We start from the raw sequence: 20,304 nt of genomic DNA, 5'->3' as shown, positions 1-20,304 counted from the left end.
TGGGCCCCGCGGGGACCTGCGGCGTCGAGACCGGAGTCGTCGACGGCGCCGGGGCCGGAGCCGCCGGCAGGCAAGTGCGCCCAGTCGAGTCCGCGGGGCCCGAAGGCGCGCCAGCGGGCGTCGACGGCGGGGCCAGGCTCCTCATGGCAGAGAGGAAGGCACTGATCTCCGCCGGCGCCGCGTCAGTCCCAGGGACCGGAAGGTATGGGGGCGGACGCGGCACCTGCGGCTCCGCCGGAGCCGCGGGGGTGGAACCACCCTGACCCTCGGCCGAGTCGCGCGACCGGCGAGGGGAGTCCGAAGAGCGGTGTCGCCTCTTGGACTTCTTTGAGCGTTTGGACTTACCCGACGACTTGGAGCCGGACGATCGATGGCGTCGGCTAGGGCTCCGCGAGCGATCCTTGGACCTCCTCCTGGACCGGGATCGCGCACGACGCGGAGCCGAGTGGCGAAGCTCGAGAAGCTTGCGGGACCGCTCCCGCCTAGCCTTCGAAGTCAGGGCCTGGCAGTCGTTGCACGACTCCGCGTCGTGGTCGGGGCCTAAGCAGTAGAGGCACCGGCGGTGGTGATCGGTCACCGACATCAGTCGATGGCAATCCTCGCAAGCCTTGAACCCAGACATCCTAACGGCACCAGATGTCGACAGACAAGGATCAAAAATTATCAAAAAAGATTTAGTCAAAAAAGACTAAAAGGGGTAGCTCTCCCGGATCTGCGCTTACTGGCGCGGAAAAAAGAAGAACTGACGTCAGAGCGCGAGGGCGGCGTCTAAGTACTCCGACAACGTCATCCCGGCGCACGACGCAGACGACGGACGCGGAGCCGCAGACGACGCCTAGCGACGCGCAAGGGGTATTGCTGACGAAAAATCTTCCGGATCCAGTCTGACGCCTGGGGATATTCTAAGGTGAGGAATCTAACTAACGTGTTTCTTTCAGATGCAATTGCTGGTAGGTTCACTTAGTATCCCGTCCTGGAGTTCGAGGAAACAGGTGCCATTGATTTGAGTAACGGTAACGGCTACTTTCTCCCGCCCTCCAGCACTGGATGGCAGTTGTGCAGGTGTGGAAGTTGCCTTCCAACGGGGGCGAGTTGGTCCATAAGATTGGGGGAAACCCCTGGGTAACACATTTGGGCTACAAAGTAGCAGGAGAACTATTGGCATTCCCAGTATCCAAACTGAGAGGTATTTTACACGTTGGGTCTCCTCTGAGGTCACTCTGTCCTGTCTGCTCCCTGGTATACTAGCAGAAGTTTGGGAGGGCAAGGCTTCTCATAGGGTGGTGACTGACGGAATGCGATGGACATACTCAGACTAGTGCTAGACACAGAATACTGAGTGTAAGAGGAAGTAAGGCGGGCTTGTCAACTCTTACCTCCTCCCGCACTGGCACTGCCTGGCAGGAGTGTCTTGTGAAAGGTAGTGTTCTTCAGCCATGCTAAGGTAACATTGGACCATCGCCTATTTTTAGGTTTCAGGTCAATTCAGTGAAAATTCCACGGGGAGTTAGAAAGGATGGGGGCACCTGTCCTGAAGGGGCATGCTGGCCTCCGCCGAAAGTGTTGGTGATTCACCTGAGAGGGAACGACCTGTCCACATTAGGCAGAAGAGCCTTGCTCCAGGACATGAGGGACACATTAAGCCAGCTAAGCAGCATCATCATGGAGTCATGTGAACTGTGGTGGTCAGAGATGACACCTTGTACTGTTTGGAGGAGAGCACGCTCGGGGAAAGCTATTGAAATGTCAAGGAGGAAAGTTAATCGAGCATGCGCAATTTCACAGAGCAAAGAGGTTGTGGCTTCATCAGGCATGGTCTTATACACGCCAAATCCACAGGGTGCCTGGAGGGAGATGGGGTGCACCTCTCTAGTTTGGGCATGGATCTTTTCCTACTGGATCTAGGGGAAGCTTTGGCTGCAGCAGGTTGTAAGTAAATGGGTCTACCTTGGTGGGGGGCCATGGTAGTGACGGTGGCCACTCCCAAGGCTGTGGAGGAGTTACAGGGCGATCCAGAGTCTGCAGATACCAAGGGGTACTTCATGCAGCAGCACAGCGTGGTGCTAAGCCAGGATACCCAGGGATGTCTTAGGTTGTCCCCTGGAAGAACTACGGCGCCCCGTTAGTCCTATGGGCGGTTGTGGGTCTGAGCAACCGGGGGCTGCCATAATACGCTCCGCCCACCTCTTTCGGGGGGGTGGAGTGAGTAAGGAAGTGGACTGGTGGTCCACAGATGGGAGGGGGTGGCCCCTCCCAAGATTTGGTATGCACCATTTGGCGACTGCCACGGTGTAATTTAGGCTTATAAGACGGGCAGGCGGCATAGGGGTTGGCCTGCCCTGGGATCGGATCGCCCGTAAGATATCCCACCATGTTTGCATATTGGTTATGCTAATAAACCTGCAGCAATATTTCTCCACTTACAAAAGTGTTGTGTGGTTTATTGATGTATTGTGTGTTATGTGACTACAGTTGCCGATATTGGCACTATGCAAGGCTGCCCGGCGGGGGGTTGCGCAGCAGCCCCCCCCCCCCCCAAAAGGGCGGTCGCCTTAGTGCCACAGGAAGGCACTGGAGGCACCAGTCTAGTCCCTGGGCCACGGCCAGGGAGGATATCCGGCGGACCTAATTCCAGGGAAGGGGGAGGGAACAAGGGTATTTAGGTTGTCCCCGCGTGATGTTCGCCCTCTTGTCCCTCGATGTCTCGCCTTGCCCACCCCTCCGCTTACCCGGCAGCCGGAGGTACAAGGAGTGAGGGGGGTTTAGGTTTTCTAACATGTTATTTTGTGTTGCAGGAGGAGTTACAGGGCGATCCAGAGTCTGCAGATACCAAGGGGTACTTCATGCAGCAGCACAGCGTGGTGCTAAGCCAGGATACCCAGGGATATCTTAGGTTGTCCCCTGGAAGAACTACGGCGCCCCGTTAGTCCTACGGGCGGTTGTGGGTCTGAGCAACCTGGGGCTGCCATAATACGCTCCGCCCACCTCTTTCTGGGGGGCGTGAGTAAGCAAGTGGACTGGTGGTCCACGGATGGGAGGGGGTGGCCCCTCCCAAGATTTGGTATGCACCATTTGGCGACTGCCACGGTGTAACTTCGGCTTACAAGACGGGCAGGCGGCATAGGGGTTGGCCTGCCCTGGGATCGGATCGCCCATAAGATAACCCACCATGTTTGCATATTGGTTATGCTAATAAACCTGCAGCAATATTTCTCCACTTACAAAAGTGTTGTGTGGTTTATTGATGTATTGTGTGTTATGTGACTAAAGTTGCCGATATTGGCACTATGCCCCCGCGTATTGATGAAACCCACCGTGCCCCTCTGCGTCTTCTCCCACCCGATGGCAGATGCCCCACCACATGAAGCATCATGATCTGGCTTTAGCACTAAGGGAACTAAAAAACAAGCAATGGCCGCGGGATCGTTATCGCTCGGCCGCGAAAGAGATCGCGTTCGCGATCAAGCGCGGCGAGTGATGCGCTTAATGAGCATGAAAGCCTCTGCTCGTAAGCGCGCGCCCGCGCACATGCACTGTAGCGCTAGGCTGACCATGGCAGCGATTTTTTGAGCCCTCACAAAAAGTCTCACCAGACCAGCGCATGCGCTGGGTCAGGCGAGACCTAAAAAAAAAAAAAAAAAAAAAAGTGACTATTTTATCATACTGGAATTGTAAGTCTACATTCATGCAAGTTGTGGTCATTACCTTTTTTTTGTTTTTAGGTCTCGCCTGACCCAGCGCATGCGCTGGTCTGGCGAGACTTATTGAGAGGGCTCCAAAAAGTGCTACCAGGCCAGCCTAGAGCTACAGTGCATGCGCGCGCGCGCCGCGCTTGCTGCGATTACGTTCACTTTTGCGGCCGCTTGGCATAGCCAATAGGTCTCGCTTTTGGGACCTTATAACTAGTTATGCAACTGTTGCATGGCTAAACACTTATAAGGTCCCAAAGGCGAGACCTATTGGCTATGCCAATGCTTGTTAATATATGAAGAATGGTTGCAGTGGGGTCTGCTGAAATGGGAATTGAAATAAATAAAACCAGCAGATTAACAATTAAAAATTAAGGTCAGTACACAAAACAGGAAGTATCAAATAATTAAGTGACTCACCAGAAATGGAGCACAGACCCAAGTAAAGGTTCCCACTGCTGAAAGATAAGCTGATTTTTTAAGCACTTTCAGTTCCTCTCGTCGTATTCCAAGCACTTTCTCTTTGAATGCAATTTCCCATGCATACAGCTTTAGCACTTTGATTCCATTGAGAATCTCATTCATCAACTTAATTCTGTCATCTTTGTTTTTCATTTGAGAGACCTAAAAGAAATCCAATATTGTCACAGTTCCTTTTTAACTGTCTGCAGCACTTGTGCCAACATGTCAAACATCACATTCAAAATATTAGAGAATAAGAAGAATTAGGGATGGTCTACTGGGTACGTACACTGCAACTAATCTAGTATACAGTTTAATCAGTTAAGCCTTGGCAAAGCCAATAGGTCTAACCTTTGGGAACAAATGGCTTAGTCAACTATTCTAGCCATGCTGAACCTCATCAGATGCATCCCTGATCCCGTGCAGTGTGGCTAAAGTTAAAAAAGAAAACAAAAGCCTTTGAAGCAGCAACCTGCGCCATTTTGAAAGTACACATACACCACGCATATGAGCGCCTACAAAAGGAGGGCCATATTTTGTGTTTTTAATTCATAATCGGAGTTGGATATGTAACTAAAAAGATTTTAAAAAACGTGCAAACCCTTTTTTGTTTTTTGAGTGCGCCGGTGGAGGAAGGGGTAGGGAATCAAATGAGGTGCCAGAAGTAGTGTAGAGGAGCATGGAAATAACTTGGCAAGAGGGTGATGGGGACAAATTCACAAGCAACAAGGGGAGGGTGGGTGGCAATGACCCTACAACCAACGTGGTGAGGGGGGGAGGAGGGACGAAGGGAGCAACACAGGTTGGACGGGGATGCAACAAGCAGGGCAGGAGGAGACAATAGGGAGAAGCATACAGGCCAGCACCAGGAGGGGGGGCAGGTGAAAGCACAACACTGGCAGAGAGAAGTATAGGAGGAAGGCAGCTCAAAAACTCACAATCCTATGGAGTGCTCAACAAAAAAAAGTAGTGCTTGAAAAACAAGCAATGGAAGGAGAGATAACAAGCCAATCAAATCGATTTTAAATAGGCAATAGTCAATGGAAGGGACAAACATAAGATTCACAAGTTGGAGCACTAATAAAAAGCATCAAAATGATAGGGACAAGGAAAGGAAAGCAATGGTGTGCAATGGGTAGGCCCCAAGTCCCTCATAAGCCACAATACACTTCGCAACATGCACTTTAGGCTCGACCTAAAAAGGAAATTCACAAAGTCGCAATACACAGCAAAACCAATGCAAATTTGATTAGGTCAACTTCATAAACTAGTGGAGTCAGAGGACTTCTGAAAATGCACACCTTTTGTTTTGCAGATACTACTTTTGTACATTAGCAAGCCCACTTGAAGAGGTACTTTAGCATAAATTTTGCCTTATAATCAAGTTTTTATGAAATACTTAGATGGTAGCATGTTACAATATATAGGTTAAAAGTCACTTTTTTAAATTTGCTGTTAAATGGCCTACTTATTCCAGTTCGGTTTCTCAATACAATTTAGGAAGCATTTAGGGTAGCAAGTACCAGGCTCACTTGCTTTCATCCAGTTTCTCAATGCAAGCAAAGTGGAATTTTGAATGCATCTCAGCGCATAGGAAAGGACTAAGGGAAAGAGATCAAGGGTCTCATGGATCAAAGGGATATTCCCAATTTTCTTTGGGAAAATGTATTTTGATATAGCCCATGACTACAAATCTTTGGTCAAGTAGGAGTATGCACTAACAGTCACACTAATACAATGGGTAATTTGGATACAGTGAGTTTATACAGCTGTCAAAATACACCAAGGGATACACACACTGGACATGTAGAAAACATACAATTAGGCATTCCACCCTATGAACAGAATTAGATTGTAGAACCAAACTCATGTTTTGCTAACAACTTTCATTAACTAAACTTTTTATGTGATCTTTCTAAATAGTGCCAACAGATGTTTCCTAATTTTTCTACTGAGTGCATCAATGAAGGTTCTCTGTACACTGCAGGTAAGGCTACACGAGACGGAAGACATTACTTAATAAGTGCGACATTTTCAATAAAAAGAATACTGCTAGATTTAAATGTGTTTAATGAGCATAATCTGGTTTCAATTAAAATGACTAGGCTAAAATCGGCTTGGAATGACACTCAATTTACAGTTACAGATAGAACTGTGGTTCAAAACGACATGAGTAAGTTTCAAACAAACATGTTTCTCTTCTGTGTTTTTACATTTCACAAAATAAGCGTGAGAATGTTATGCTGCTGTTTATTTGTGGAGCTGAAATGAATTTATTTGCCTTCCTCAAGAAGAAAGCCATGTGTAGAGGTTCTCTCATTTGCAACAAATGTAAGGATTTTTGCAGTTTTCAGTTGTTGCAAAAACGTCATGTTATTTCGGTCATTTCCTTTGCACTCATTATAATTGTGCATGAAGAAGGAATAATTTACTTGCCTGTAAGGATTAGTTACTTACCTGTAATCCTAGTTCTCTTCCAGGGGTATCCTCAAAGTCATAAGCATTAGAATATTCCCGCCCATGCGCGGGATCCCGGAAACAGTATATTATATGTGCCCCACATATATATATCCATACATATATATACCTATATGTATAAACAAGCAACTGCAGCCAATGAACACTAGAGCTGAAACATGCTGTAAGGAATTTCCACTATACATAAAAAAATAGCATTATAAACACGAGAAACAACATTATAACTTGTTTAGAAACTGTTTTAATGCTCAGAAAACAGCAGAAAGTCTTATAAATCACTGAAAGCATAGGAAGCTCCCAGGCTGCATTGCAAATACCCAGTCTAAAAAGCTAACAAATAGCTGCATAGCAAAAAACTGACACCGTGCCTTTAAGGCACACCTGACCCCCAACTTCCCATCATGCCTCAGGGGTGGCAGTTAGGTCAGTTGTTCTTTGCGGAGACTGAAAAGTCATGGCACAAAGAAATAATAACCTCTGAAAAAGATAGCACACCTTTGCCCGGGGAGGCGGGAGGGTTGCTTATGACTATGAAATGGAAGACCAGTCTTTTCGGAAAACCAAGTCTTGGAGAAAAATGCGCGGAGCGTTGTTCACCCAGAGACCTCTGGGTGCTGCGTTGGCACGTAGGTACTCAGTCATTAGGATTCCATGAATGGCTGTCCGTACCTGTTCCTTTTTCAACTCTGATAACTCATCCCAATCAGAGGTCTGGGTCAAAGTCTGTGTAAGGTCCTTGTCTTGTAAAAGTGAAGGGAGGGACAGGATTGCGTTAATTTCATCAGTTGAATAACTCAGGCCTAGATTCTCGGCCATGATTTCTCCAAGAAACCTTACTAAGGAAAAGTGTTGTATCTGGAGAAATAGTATGTGTCAGTATAAACTAATTCTTAGAGAATACTCCCACAGCTGCACGCTGCTAAAGACATCATTAAATCAAGAGGAGGGAGAAAGAAGGGGTATGACCCACTCAGCTTCTTGGTCTTAAACGTTTAAATATCAATGGAGAGTGGATCACAGGTCCTGAAAGAACCAGGGTTAGTAGCAACAGTATTAAGTACTGTTAAGAAACCCTCAATCACGTGTTCGTTCACAGGTGGAATTCTAGCGGTATGTTCGGTTATCCGCTATTTGCTTGACAACGTGACAGCATCATCATCGGGTTAATGAATGCTTCCTCCACCCGGAGGCAATTCCTCTGGTTTTTTCAGTTGTGATCAGAGAATCAGAGAACCGTGTTAGGTGTGTAGTGAAGTGCTATAAGGTGAGTGAGAAAGGTTTAAAAGACTCGAAGAGTCCAGTTTTAAAATTCTTTAATGAAACTGGATTCGAGTTAGGTTAAAAAATACTTGTCGTGCACAGACTAGACTAATTAGGGTCTAATGCACTAAAATAATTATGTGTCCAGAAAAAAGGTCGACATGTTTCAGCCTTATCTCATGCCCCAAAGGGTCATACAGGCTTTCATCAGGACCCTAGTGTATGTGCAGGAGGTTCCTTAATTTAAAGGGGTCTCCCTCGTGAGATGGGTGAGTCCCGTTATCTCACCAGTCAGTCTGAGTTCAATTCGAACCTATATAAAAAAAAAAAAAAAAAAAAAGGAGTGTGAGGAAAGAAAATAAAGTAATTGTTAGACATACAGTTCGTGTGTGTGCTGTCAGGATGTTCAAAATTCGAGACATCAACTGTCATAGCAATTATAAAAGGCAATGCTTTTTACATGTAACATAGCCAATTGGGCCAATCATTTTCATTCATATGCAGTAAAAGGCAAATTCAGCCCTCCCTTCAAAGGATGACAAATTGTAAGAACAATGACTTTACAAGTAAATCACCAGATAATTTTGATATTATGAACAGAAAAAATGTCCCAATGGGTCACTAAATTCTAGGCGTAGAATCAGTCATAACGTGAATAATATTTTGTAGTATCAGACTGTACGCCAAACAATCTTATTTATAAACATGGCAAATCTGTCTCTTGGGGAAATGAAGAAACATACACATCAGGCAGTGCATTTGGTAGAAACGATCAATTGTTTGTAGTGCCCAAACTCCCTGAGATCGCGGGGGGTATTGTTTATAAAGATGAATATGAGGAAGAACGCTGCCAACATATCAAACAATGTAAGTCAGTGAAGATTGTTTCACAAAGGATTGGAGAAATGGCATAATCAGCATTACTTAATGAAAACAGTGGCATTAAATTCTTGGCAATGAGAGAGCCATCGAGTAAGTGGTATTTTAAGGTATCACGCTGCCAACATATTGAATAATGTAAATCCGGGAGCTTTGTTTGACAAAGGAGTATTTCAAATGAAAACCATTGCGCAATATATCTATTGCATGGAATGAACCATCGAGTGAGTGGTATTTTTGGTGTCTGACTAATCGTCACACAATTGGTTTCATTAAAAATTAATTATTAAGGCAAGTCTCTCTCTTTAGAGAAATCAAAAAATTGAATATGCTACTTACCAGTATGCATCTGTTCTTGGCATGTAGGGCTGCTGACATTCATCTCTGCATAGATCGCCGCCTAGTGTTGGGTCCGGATGTTTGCACGTTGTTGTCCTGGAAGAGTCTTCGAAGTATCCTTTGATAGGTGACTCCTCCCCTGGACTACAGTGCGCATGGGCATCCTCTCCATCCTCAGATTGTTTTTCGCCATTGTGGCCGTGATGGAGTAGATACAGAAAGTGATGACCATGCTTACAGTAATTGAGAGCTGCAGCTGCTACAGGCGCCGGGGAGGAGGGAGGGCGATATGAATGTCAGCAGCCCTACATGCCAAGAACAGATGCATACTGGTAAGTAGCATATTCAGTTCGAGGCATGTGGGCTGCTGAATTCATATCTGTGCATAGAATACATAGCAGTGCCCTCTATTAGCGGCGGCTACCAGTGCCAGCTGCAGCGGTCTGAAAAAGAGTTTTGAGAACAGCCTGTCCTACAGCTGCCTGCTGTTTTGATTGCACATCTACACAATAGTGTTTGGTAAATGTATGTGTAGTGGACCAGGTGGCTGCTCTACATATATCATGCAAAGGAATGTTTCCCAGGAAAGCCATGGAGGCCCCTAACTTGCGTGTTGAGTGGGCTCGTGGGGGAATCGTTAATGTGCGTTTAGCCTTTTGATAGCAAATTTGAATACATTTAACGATCCATCTGGCTATACCTGCTTTGGAGATAGCGTTACCTTTGTGGTGTGGCGCAAAGGCAACGAAAAGTTGTTTTGTCTTCCTAAAGATCTTAGACCTGTCGATATAATACATGAGGGCTCTCTTCACATCTAGTGTATGGAGTGCTCTTTCTGCGACAGTTTGTGGGTTTTGAAAGAAAACAGGCAGTTCAATAGTCTGATTCATGTGGAACTGCGATACCACCTTGGGCATGAATTTGGGGTTGGTACGTAGTACGACCCTGTTGGCGTGAACCTGTATAAATGGCTCTTGAACGGTTAGTGCCTGGAGTTCACTAACTCTTCTTAAACAGGTGATCGCTACTAGGAAAGCTACTTTCCAGGTAAGAAATTGAAGCTCGCATGAGTGTAGAGGTTCAAAGGGTGGACCCATCAGGCGTGTGAGGACCAAGTTGAGGTTCCACATTGGAGCCGGTGGGTGGCTTGGTGGAATGACTCGTTTGAGTCCCTCCAAGAATCCTTTGATGGCAGGCACTCTGAATAGAGAGAGGTGCTGCCTAGTCTGCAGATAGGCTGATATTGCGGTCAAATGGACACGTATAGAGGTGTACGCCAGATTGCATTGGTATAGGTGTAAGGGGTAACAAATTATGTTTTGTATGGATGCGTCTAGCGGGTTAATGTCATTATTAGTACAATAAATGACGAACCTTTTCCATTTGGCTGCATAGCAAGCTCTGGTAGTGGGTCTCCTGGCCTCCTTAATGATGTCCATACAGTCAGGTGGCAGGTTTAGGTAGCCAAACTCTAGGACTTCAGGAGCCAGATCGCCAGGTTCAGCTGTTGCGGATCTGGGTGCTGAATCTCTCCATGGTTCTGCGTCAAATGCGCGGGTTTGATCCGCAGCCTTTGATGCGGCACCACGGAAAGTTCGAGAAAGGTGGTGTACCACGGCTAGCGTGCCCACGTTGGAGCAACCAGGACGAGTGTCAGTGAGTGTTGTCTGAGTTTGCGTGCCACCAGCGGTATCAGTGGTGCTGGGGGAAAAGCGTACGCAAATCTGCCGGACCAGTTCATCCATATCGCATTGCCCTGCGACTGCGGATGTGGGAACCTGGCGGCAAAGCTTTGGCATTTTGCGTTTGCTTGTGGCGAATAGGTCTATCTCTGGATGACCCCACTGCTGGAAGTACGGTTGGAGTACTGATGGGTGTAACTCCCACTCGTGCATCTGGTGGCTGTGTCTGCTGAGCAGATCCGCCATCTGGTTGTCCTTGCCGGGGAGGTGTTCTGCCATGAGGAACATGGTCCTCTGAATGGCCCACTTCCACATGCTCTGAGCCAGATGAGACAACTGTGGAGAGTGTGTTCCTCCCTGCTTCTGTATGTAGTACATGGCGGTCATGTTGTCCGTCCGGATCAACACGACTTTGTTGCACAAGTGTACTTTGAATGCTTTCATAGCCAGGAAGATTGCCATCAGTTCTAGAAGGTTGATGTGCATCTTCTTTTGTTGTGTTGTCCATAGTCCCTGCACTGTGTAGTGGAGTGGAGTACATGAGCTCCCCATCCCTGGAGAGACGCGTCCGCTGTCAGTATTATTTGTGGAACAGGCTCTTGGAACGGTCAGCCCTTGCAAAGGTTTTGTGGATTCCACCAATGCAGAGAGTTGTATGCCCGACCGCTCACCAACACTAGGTCTTTCAGCTGTCCTTGAGCCTGATTCCACTGACGTGCCAAGCACTCCTGAAGCGAGCGCATATGTAGTCTCGCGTGTGGGACTATGAAAATGCAGGAGGCCATCATGCCTATCAACTGCATGAACACTCGCGCAGGAAGGGAGTGTTGGGGTTTGAACTTGGAAATCAGCATTTGCATGCTGTTGATCCTCACTAAATTTGGCTGAGCTGTGGCCGCCAGAGTGTCTATAGTCGCACCTAGGTACTGTTGTACGTGTGCGGGCTGGAGATGGGATTTTGGGTAATTTAGTGAGAATCCCAGACTGAAGGAGGTGAATGGTGCGGGACATGTGGCTGGCACATTGCTGGGCTGACTTTGCTTGAACGAGCCAGTCGTCCAGGTAAGGGTAGACGTGTATGTGCTGCCTCCGTAGATGTGCCGCCACAGTAGCTAGGCACTTTGTGAAAACCCTGGGTGCTGTTGTCACGCCGAAGGGAAGGACTTTGAATTGGTAGTGCTGCCCCTGAACAGTGAACCTGAGGTATTTTTTGTGTGAGGGGTGAATGGGTATGTGGAAATACGCATCCTTGAGGTCCAGTGTGGCCAGGAAGTCTCGCTGTTTGAGCAGCGGGAGGACTTGCTGTAAAGTGAGCATGTGAAAATGCTCGGAGAGAATGTAGCGGTTCAGGGGTCTCAGGTCTAATATAGGTCTGAGTGACCCGTCCTTTTTTGGTATTAAAAAGTACAGGGAGTACACCCCCGTACCTTGCTCGTGGACGGGTACGACCTCTATTGCGCCTTTTAGTAGCATGCTTAGCACCTCCTGCTGTAAGAGCGTTAAGTGCTCTGAGGACATAGGACGGTGTTTTGGAGGTATTGTGGGTGGAGTTGAGGTTAATTCTAGGCAGTAACCGTATTTGATAATGTCTTTGACCCACCTGTCCGTGGGGATGGAGTTCCACGTGGACAGGAACCTTTGTAGCCTTCCCCCGACAGGTGTTAGGTGGTCGGGAGGAGGGGAGAGGGCGTCACTGTTTGTTCTTGGGGGAGGACCTGGTGTTGCCGTAACCGCGTCCTCTGCCCTTTGTGCTTGAGCCACGATAACCACCCCGGGAGTTTTTATCGTAGGTGCTTTGTGTGTTGCCTTTGTTGTAGGTTTGCTGTGACCCCTGTCCTCTACCTGCTCCTCTATTTCCGGGGCGACGAAAGGAGCCGCTCCGAAAGGACTGCGTTTGAAGAGCCCCCATGGACTTTGCAGTGTCCGTGTCCTTTTTTATTTTCTCTAGGGTGGTGTTAACCTCCGGCCCGAATAAGTAGTCGGGGTTGACAGGCTGGTTGAGGATGTTATTTTGTACCTCAGGTTTGAATCCGGAGATTCGCAACCAGGCGTGTCGTCGCAACATGACGCTAGTGTTTATGGCTCTGGCAGCTGTATCTGCGGCATCCAGTGCACACTTGATGGATGCGTTTGTGAGGAGTTGTCCCTCCCTGATGAGGATCTCTGCACCTTCTTTGAATTGGTCAGGGAGATGTTGGGAGTAATTGTTCTAGTGTGTCGTAGTGTGCTCGATCGTAGCGGGCGAGGAGCGCCTGAGTATTGGCAATGCGCCATATATTAGCTGCCTGGGCCGCAACCCGTTTGCCGGAGGTCTCTAGCACCTTGGACTCTTTGTCCGGAGGAGGAGCATCACCTGTTTGCGAGTGTGCCCGTTTGCGAGCATTCGCAACTACAATGGAATCTAGAGGTAACTGGCCTCTAATGTAGGTAGGGTCCCCAGGCGCCGACCTGTATTTGTCGATTCTGGGGTTTATTACTCTTGCCCTGGTGGGTTCTTTGAAGATGTCCTTTGCTGGTTTGAGGACACCCTTTAACATGGGTAGAGTTTTTATATTCCTTTCTGAGGATGCAAAAGTGTCCATGAGAAAGTCGTCCTCCACGGTGTCAGAGTGGAGTTGCACCCCATGATTGGCCGCAGCACGTTCAATTAGGGCGTTGAATGCGGCAGTGTCCTCTGTGGGAGATGTTTTTGCTCCATAGAGTTGCGGGTCCTGTGTATCCATAGGTGCACCCGAGTCTACAGGGTCATCCCAAGCTTGGTCAGGGTCCTGTTGGCCTTCAGGGTCCATCTCTCCGGGGTAGGGGACGTGGTCACCCATGTAGTCCTCCAAAACATGTGTGTGGGAGAGAAGGACTGTGGATCCTGGTAAAAGGAGTGGAGAGGTTCGGAAAGAACTGGTTCCGAAGTCACCGGCAGCTTTTTCTTAAGCGGGATCCGGTAGGAGTCCAAAGCGGACTCTGAAGTTATTCTCCTTTTGTGGAGCACCATCCTGCCGGTGTCGGCGTCGATGACATGTGACGGAGACGACTCCGCAGGAGAACGTTCGGCAGGTGTGAACGTGGTGTGGGTGACCCGTGTTCTGATCTGGAACAGTTTTGGGGCCGTGGATGGCGGCAGGCCAAAAGTGATATTGGTCGGTGCCGAAGAGGTCGGTGGAGCTTTTATCGGCTCGGAGCATGACGTGTCCTGGAGGACTGCTTTGTGTTTGGTGCGTTGCGCAGCAACGGTCCGCACCTGGAGTGCCATCGAGTCCTTCGTGCCGGCAGAGACCGTAGAGGCGGGCGTGGACTTCTTCAGTGCCATCGAGTCGAGGGGCGGCAACGGCCGTCGACGTCTTTGATGAGTGTGCCTTTGGTGGTGCTGTCGAAGCGGGGTGCGACGCAGCAGGCAGTCTGACCTTTGGGGTCAGAGCCGATTGTGTCGGTGCCGGTAGCCGAGGAGGTTTGGTGGCACCGAAGCTCTTTTTCCGTGTGTCGGCGCCCACGTCGGCTGCTGCAAGCTCGGCACCGAAATCTCGTTTGGTGCGGTCGGCGCCGACGGGTTTTGCTGGCGTCGAAGGTGTGGTGGGCCTCGATCCGACCAGCGTTACTTTCGGTTTCGGTTTCTGGTGAACCAATGCGGCTTTCGGTTTCGAAGAAGGGAAACCAGCCGTTTTGGGTAGTAATGGATGCCGCTGAATGTGCGGGGCCGAAGAACTGCGGGATAGGTCTTGGGTAAGGCCCGAAGGCGATCCCTCGACCGGATCCATGGACTGGCTCACTGGGATATCCTCAGTCTGTACGGGTAGGCCTGGCTCGTCACCGGAGCTACTCTCTTCGGCCCCTAAGGCCTCATTGTAGTCTCCTACCTCGGTGTCGGCTTCATCTCTGGAAAAGAGTTGTTCTTCGACGTCTTCCGATACGGAGTCTTGTTCGGAAGCGGGGCTGGAGGGTAGGTTCTCCACGTCTTCGACATCTTCATCTTCGGCGCTGAAGATGTTGGCTGGGGCCGGTGCCGCTTGCTGCGCTTCGAGTCTTGCTGCTCGTCGATTCCGAAGAGTCTTCTTGGATCGGAATCGGGCACAGGCCATACATGTAGATTCGTCGTGATCCGGTGAAAGGCATTTGTTGCACACCGGATGGACGTCGATATGGGGATATTTCGCATTGCATACCGGACACCGCTTGAATGGTGTCCTCGATTCCATCGTCGATGAAGGGTCGATGGTCGGGGAAAATGCGAAAAAGTTGGTTCTGGAAGTTAGTAAACTAACAATATACTATCGATACCGATCGGGAACAGTATAGACGCGAACTAAAGGCCTTTTGGCCTGTAAAAAGGTTTTCCTAACTAGAGTCAAGATAAGCACATCCGAACCCAATGGCGGAAAAAAACAATCTGAGGATGGAGAGGATGCCCATGCGCACTGTAGTCCAGGGGAGGAGTCACCTATCCAAGGATACTTCGAAGACTCTTCCAGGACAACAACGTGCAAACATCCGGACCCAACACTAGGCGGCGATCTATGCACAGATATGAATTCAGCAGCCCACATGCCTCGAACACAGCGATACCCGTACATTGGTCAAAACCGATAAAAGAGGTTGATTGACATGCCCAAATGACCCAGAGATGGCGGGAGAAGTAGAAATGCACATTGGTAACATGTTCAACAGAATAAATCGGACTACGAAGCCCAACTATAGGTTATTTACCCAAGGATTAAAACACGACATCGACAGTTTAGAAAGTTGGGAAAGAATACCTTAATTGTTCTTTTTGTGGGTTACATCCGATGGTGTAAGCTTTGCCCGCTCTTAAAGGGAAAAGAAAGGTGTTAGGAGATCAAAATACGTTACGTTCCTTCCTCGGCGTCCTCGTGTATCGGGAACAGTACCTTTTCGGCGGTTAGCGACTTGTTCTGTCACTGCTTCTCTCCACCCGGTTTGTTGAACAAAGTAACCGGGTCAAGATAAAGGACGAATTCATGGAAAACAAAAGAGGACTCGTGTTATTTACAACTCCCCCATCTCATTGTTGATTTCGTGCATATAATTAACGCCCTAATCTGCGGATCATTTGAAGTTATCGTGATGTTATATTGTAGTCTGTTATTCTTTAATTTTCGTTGCAAAATAAAGTTTTGCTAGTTTCGATAAAGTAAATGTAAGGAGTTGTGCGAGTACTTAGTTACTCCTCTAGCTTGTTGCCTCACAAGGCTGTATTACACAGGACAGCCGCTCCATCGCATTTGTGAAATTATAGCTCTGAACAGACCATGCGACACGTTAGACGAAGAAGAAAGATCTCCCATTCTTCATCACTGCAATTGTGCCAAAGCTGGTTGCATCAAAAAGAATGACTGTTAGGCTCTTACCCAGAGTGCATTTCCCATGCAAGTATGGTTCCTTGTACATAGCATGTTAGGTGTTCGCTGTCATAATCAAGTACTTTTAGCACCAGTTCACAGAGGCAAACGATCAAAGTTTGGACCACGATGCTACACATTCAGCGTTGTGTGGCTACACTGTGACACGTTTTTGGATGTCTCTGTGGGGATGTTGTTCATTTGTAATCCTCATTTCATTGCTCTTGACAAGTTTTGAACACTGACCTATCTCTTGATGCTCAGCCACGGGATATTGTCATTTAATCCATGAATGTGAGTACGTAAGCGGTAAACCCACCTCTGCTCCTTTTCGAACAAGATATTTTCTGCATTAGCATTTTTCGTTGCTAATGTCTCTAGAACCACCCATTGTAAGTGATCGACTATGTCCTTTCTCGAGGTAGTGACTGCTCATCTTGGTTGTAATTTTCTTACATTTAACGTTGCTCTTGTGTTCGCAAAGTCGTAGCTTGACTTTGCGGCAGGTCATCCCTATGTAATGTAATCCACAGGGGCAGGTAATCATGTAAATTACATGAGTAGTATTACAGTTGGTGTGATTCCTCATGGTCCATTTCAGGTCTGGTAGTAGTTGTAGGGTCTTAGTTGGTTTCGTAAGATGACAGACCGAGCACGAGCCACAGGGGTAGTGACCAGTTACTGGTGTATAGTCCCATAAGCTAGAAGTGATCATTAGACTAGGTTTTGATGGTGGTCTGGTATGTACTAGCATATCTTTCAGATTTCTGGTTAGTTTGCTTGAAAATCTTGGTTTTGGCCATTTCAGAGAGCCGGAGGTGAGGATTTTCCAATTCTTGTTAATGATCTTTTTAACATCATTGGATACCACACTGTAGGTACTCACACAGGTGACTAGATCTTTTGTGGGTTCTTTCACTGTTGTTTCCATGAGGGTTGCCCTCTGTTGATTTCTCTCTCTCTTTTGGCTCTTCTTGATGGTATGCGGAGGGTAGTCCCTATTTCGCAGTTTGCTGCAGAGATCTTTAGCTTGTTCCTTATAGTCTCGGATGTTGCTGCAGTTCCGTCGTAGACGGAGAAACTGCCCATATGGTAGGTTTTCCCTCATTGGGCGCGGGTGAAAACTCTTAAATGACAAGAGACTGTTCTTGGCAGTGGGTTTAAAGAAGGTTTTTGTCTGAATAGTATCGTTTTCGATTAATATGGTGACATCTAGGAAATCCAGTGTGTCTGGACTGGCTGAGTAAGTAAATTTCAACCATTCATCTCTAGTGTTCAGCCAATGATGGAAGTCGATGAGGGTTTCTTTACTACCTTCCCAGATCAGCAGAACGTCATCGATATAACGTTTCCAGAAGACTATCTGCTCACGAAAGGGATTAGTCGGACACAGTATGTTCTTGGTCTCGAAATCACTCACGTATAATCCGGCCACACTCGGCGCAAATGTACTTCCCATGGAAGTTCCGTGGCATTGTCTGTACATGGTGTTGTTGTACTCAAAATGGTTTTCCGTGAGCGCCAGTCTTGATGAGGATACCCCTGGAAGAGAACTAGGATTACAGGTAAGTAACTAATCCTTCTCTTCCAGGGGATCCTCATCAATAGTCATTAGCATTAGAATAGAATAGCGAGCCTCACCTCATCCCCCTGCGGGCAAAGGAAAGAAACATAGAATGAACAGTATGCTTAGAAAGACCAAGCTACCCAAAAAGGTTCCTCAAGGAGGCTTGGCCTACTTGGGCATCCGCTCTGGAATCGGACTCTAGGCAGTAGTGCCTCGTAAAGGTATGAACCGATTTCCAGGTGGCCGCCTTGCAAATCTCTGCCATTGGAACATCAGGCAAGAAAGCTACTGTGGCCGCTTCCCCCTAGTAGAATGAGCCTTAGGGGCCAAAGGTAAGTGCCTTTTCGCCAGCTGGTAAGCTAAGGTAATGCAGGAAACAATCCATCTGGAAATGGATCTCTTAGCCGCTGGGAAGCCTGTTCTCATAGCGCCATAGTTGACAAATAGTTGATCCGTCTTCCTAATGCCTTTGGTACTTTCTAGGTAGAATTTAAGTACCCTCTTGAGGTCTAAGGAATGAAGCGACCGCTCAGCCGGGGTCGCTGGGTTCGGGAAGAAGGATGGAAGAGAAATGGACTGATTAATATGAAAATCAGACACTACCTTAGGGAGAAAAGACGGATGTGCCCTTAAGACCACTTTGTGCTGGTGAAAAACTGTGTAAGGCTCTTTGGTACACAGCGCTTGGATTTCGCTTACTCTGCGTGCCGATGTAATGGCTACCAGAAAAGCGGCCTTCCAAGACAGATGCTGCAAGGAAGCTCTATGGATGGGCTCAAAAGGTGGACCCATCAATTTGGACAATACTAAGTTCAACTCCCACGGAGAAGGGTTTCGAACAGGGGGGTAAACTTTCTTCAATCCCTGTAAGAAGTCCTTGACCACCTGCATCTGGAAAAGAGAGGGTTGATTGGGAGACCTCCTGTACGCTGTAATGGCAGACAAATGGACCCTGATTGATGCATACTTTAAGCCTGATCTCGCAAAGTGCGGAAGGCAAGGGAGAATAACATCCTCCTGCCCCTCCGTAGGATCAAGGTGATTCTCTCTACACCAAATGAAAAACCTCTTCCACTTAAACGCATGAGACGCTCTTGTGGAGGGTCGCTTCGCTTCTTTCAGAATATGCATGCAATCAGGAGGCAGACCTAAATGTCCGTATTGCAGGACCTCAGGAGCCATGCTGTTAAGTTCAGTGAGGGAAGGTTGGGATGAAGAATCCTCCCGTCCATCTTGGACAGCAGGTCCGGCCTGCAAGGCAGTCGCCTGTGAGGTCGCACCGACAGATGGAGAAGGTCCGGGTACCACCACTGGCGTGGCCAGTCCGGAGCTATGAGGATCATCTTCATGTTGGATCTGAGCACCTTGGATACCACCTTCGGAATCAGAGGCAGGGGCGGAAAGGCGTAGGCAAATGTCCTCTGGACGCGAAGGCGTGGCATTTTGAATTTGTCGTCTGCAAACAGATCTATTTCTGGACGACCCCAACAATGGAACAGGTCCGCCACCACTTCGTCGTGTAGCACCCAGTCTGGCTGATCTTCGAAGTGCCTGCTGAGTGCGTCTGCTTTGAGATTCAACTCCCCCGGAAGGTGCACTGCCACTACCGAGAGGTTCCGGGCGAGCAGCCAGTGCCAGATCGCCTGTGCTTCCAGGGAAAGAGGACGTGACCGAGTCCCGCCCTGTTTGTTTAAGTAGAACATGGTCATGGTGTTGTCGGTCTGCACCAGGGCTGAATCTGCCTTGATTGCAGGGAGGAACGCCTTTAGAGCAAGGTGGCCCGGAGTTCCAGCATATTTATGTGGTAGCACTGCTCTGTTGTAGACCACCGACCCTGTATCTGGAGGCACCCCATGTGTGCCCCCCAACCTTGCAGAGACGCGTCTGTCACCACCGATTGCACCGGAAGTGGCTGGTGAAAAGGGACTCCCACCATCAGATTGTCCTGACGAGTCCACCATGCAAGGGAGGATTTCGCCGCCTGGGAGAGAGATTTGATCTCACCAGCGGCCTGTGGACTGATCCCATTGGTCCTCTAGAGCTTGCTGCAAAGGTCGCATTCTCAGTCTGGCGTTGGGGATGAGAAAAATGCAGGACGCCATAGATCCCAGCAGAGATGCTACCTGCCGGGCTGACTGCCTCTGCATCTGCTGCATAAGCCTGCATTTCTGCTTCATTTTAGACAGTCTCTCCTCCGAAGGATACGCTTTTCCCACGCTTGTGTTCAGAATGGAGCCAAGGTAGTGGATGGTCTGTGTGGGCTGCTGCACGGACTTTGCCATGTTGACGTAAAGGCCGAGATCGGGCAACTGTCTCAGACAGGTCTGGAAGTCTTTCCTCACCTGTTGCTGGGATGGAGCCTTCAGCAACCAGTCGTCTAAGTAAGGGTAGACGAATAGACCCTGCCTGTGGAGGCAAGCCGCCACCACTGCCATACATTTGGTGAAGACTCGCGGAGCCGACTTGAGCCCGAATGGAAGGACCTTTTACTGATAATGCTTGCTTCCGACCACAAACCGCAGGTATTTGCGGTGATGTCTTGCAATTGAAATGTGGAAGTACGCATCTTGGAGGTCCACCGAACACATCCAATCCCCTAC

At 48.4% G+C, this 20,304-nt stretch overlaps 1 protein-coding gene across 3 annotated transcripts in view; it reads right to left on the bottom strand.

The window, feature by feature from the left end:
* Positions 1-20,304, bottom strand: part of ABCC1 (ATP binding cassette subfamily C member 1 (ABCC1 blood group)) — a 1,390,768-nt gene that overhangs the window by 949,383 nt on the left and 421,081 nt on the right. For all 3 annotated transcript variants that reach the window (XM_085632083.1, XM_085632084.1, XM_085632085.1), the window contains exon 12: positions 4,110-4,313. In XM_085632083.1, the coding sequence (XP_085488209.1) occupies positions 4,110-4,313 (204 nt within the window). The remainder of the gene's footprint in view (positions 1-4,109; positions 4,314-20,304) is intronic.

This window comes from Triturus cristatus, chromosome 10 (genome assembly GCF_964204655.1).
Source record: "Triturus cristatus chromosome 10, aTriCri1.1, whole genome shotgun sequence".
Classification (NCBI taxonomy): domain Eukaryota; kingdom Metazoa; phylum Chordata; class Amphibia; order Caudata; family Salamandridae; genus Triturus; species Triturus cristatus.
The sequence above is the reverse complement of the archived record's forward strand: the minus strand, read 5'-3'. Positions and strand labels throughout refer to the sequence as shown.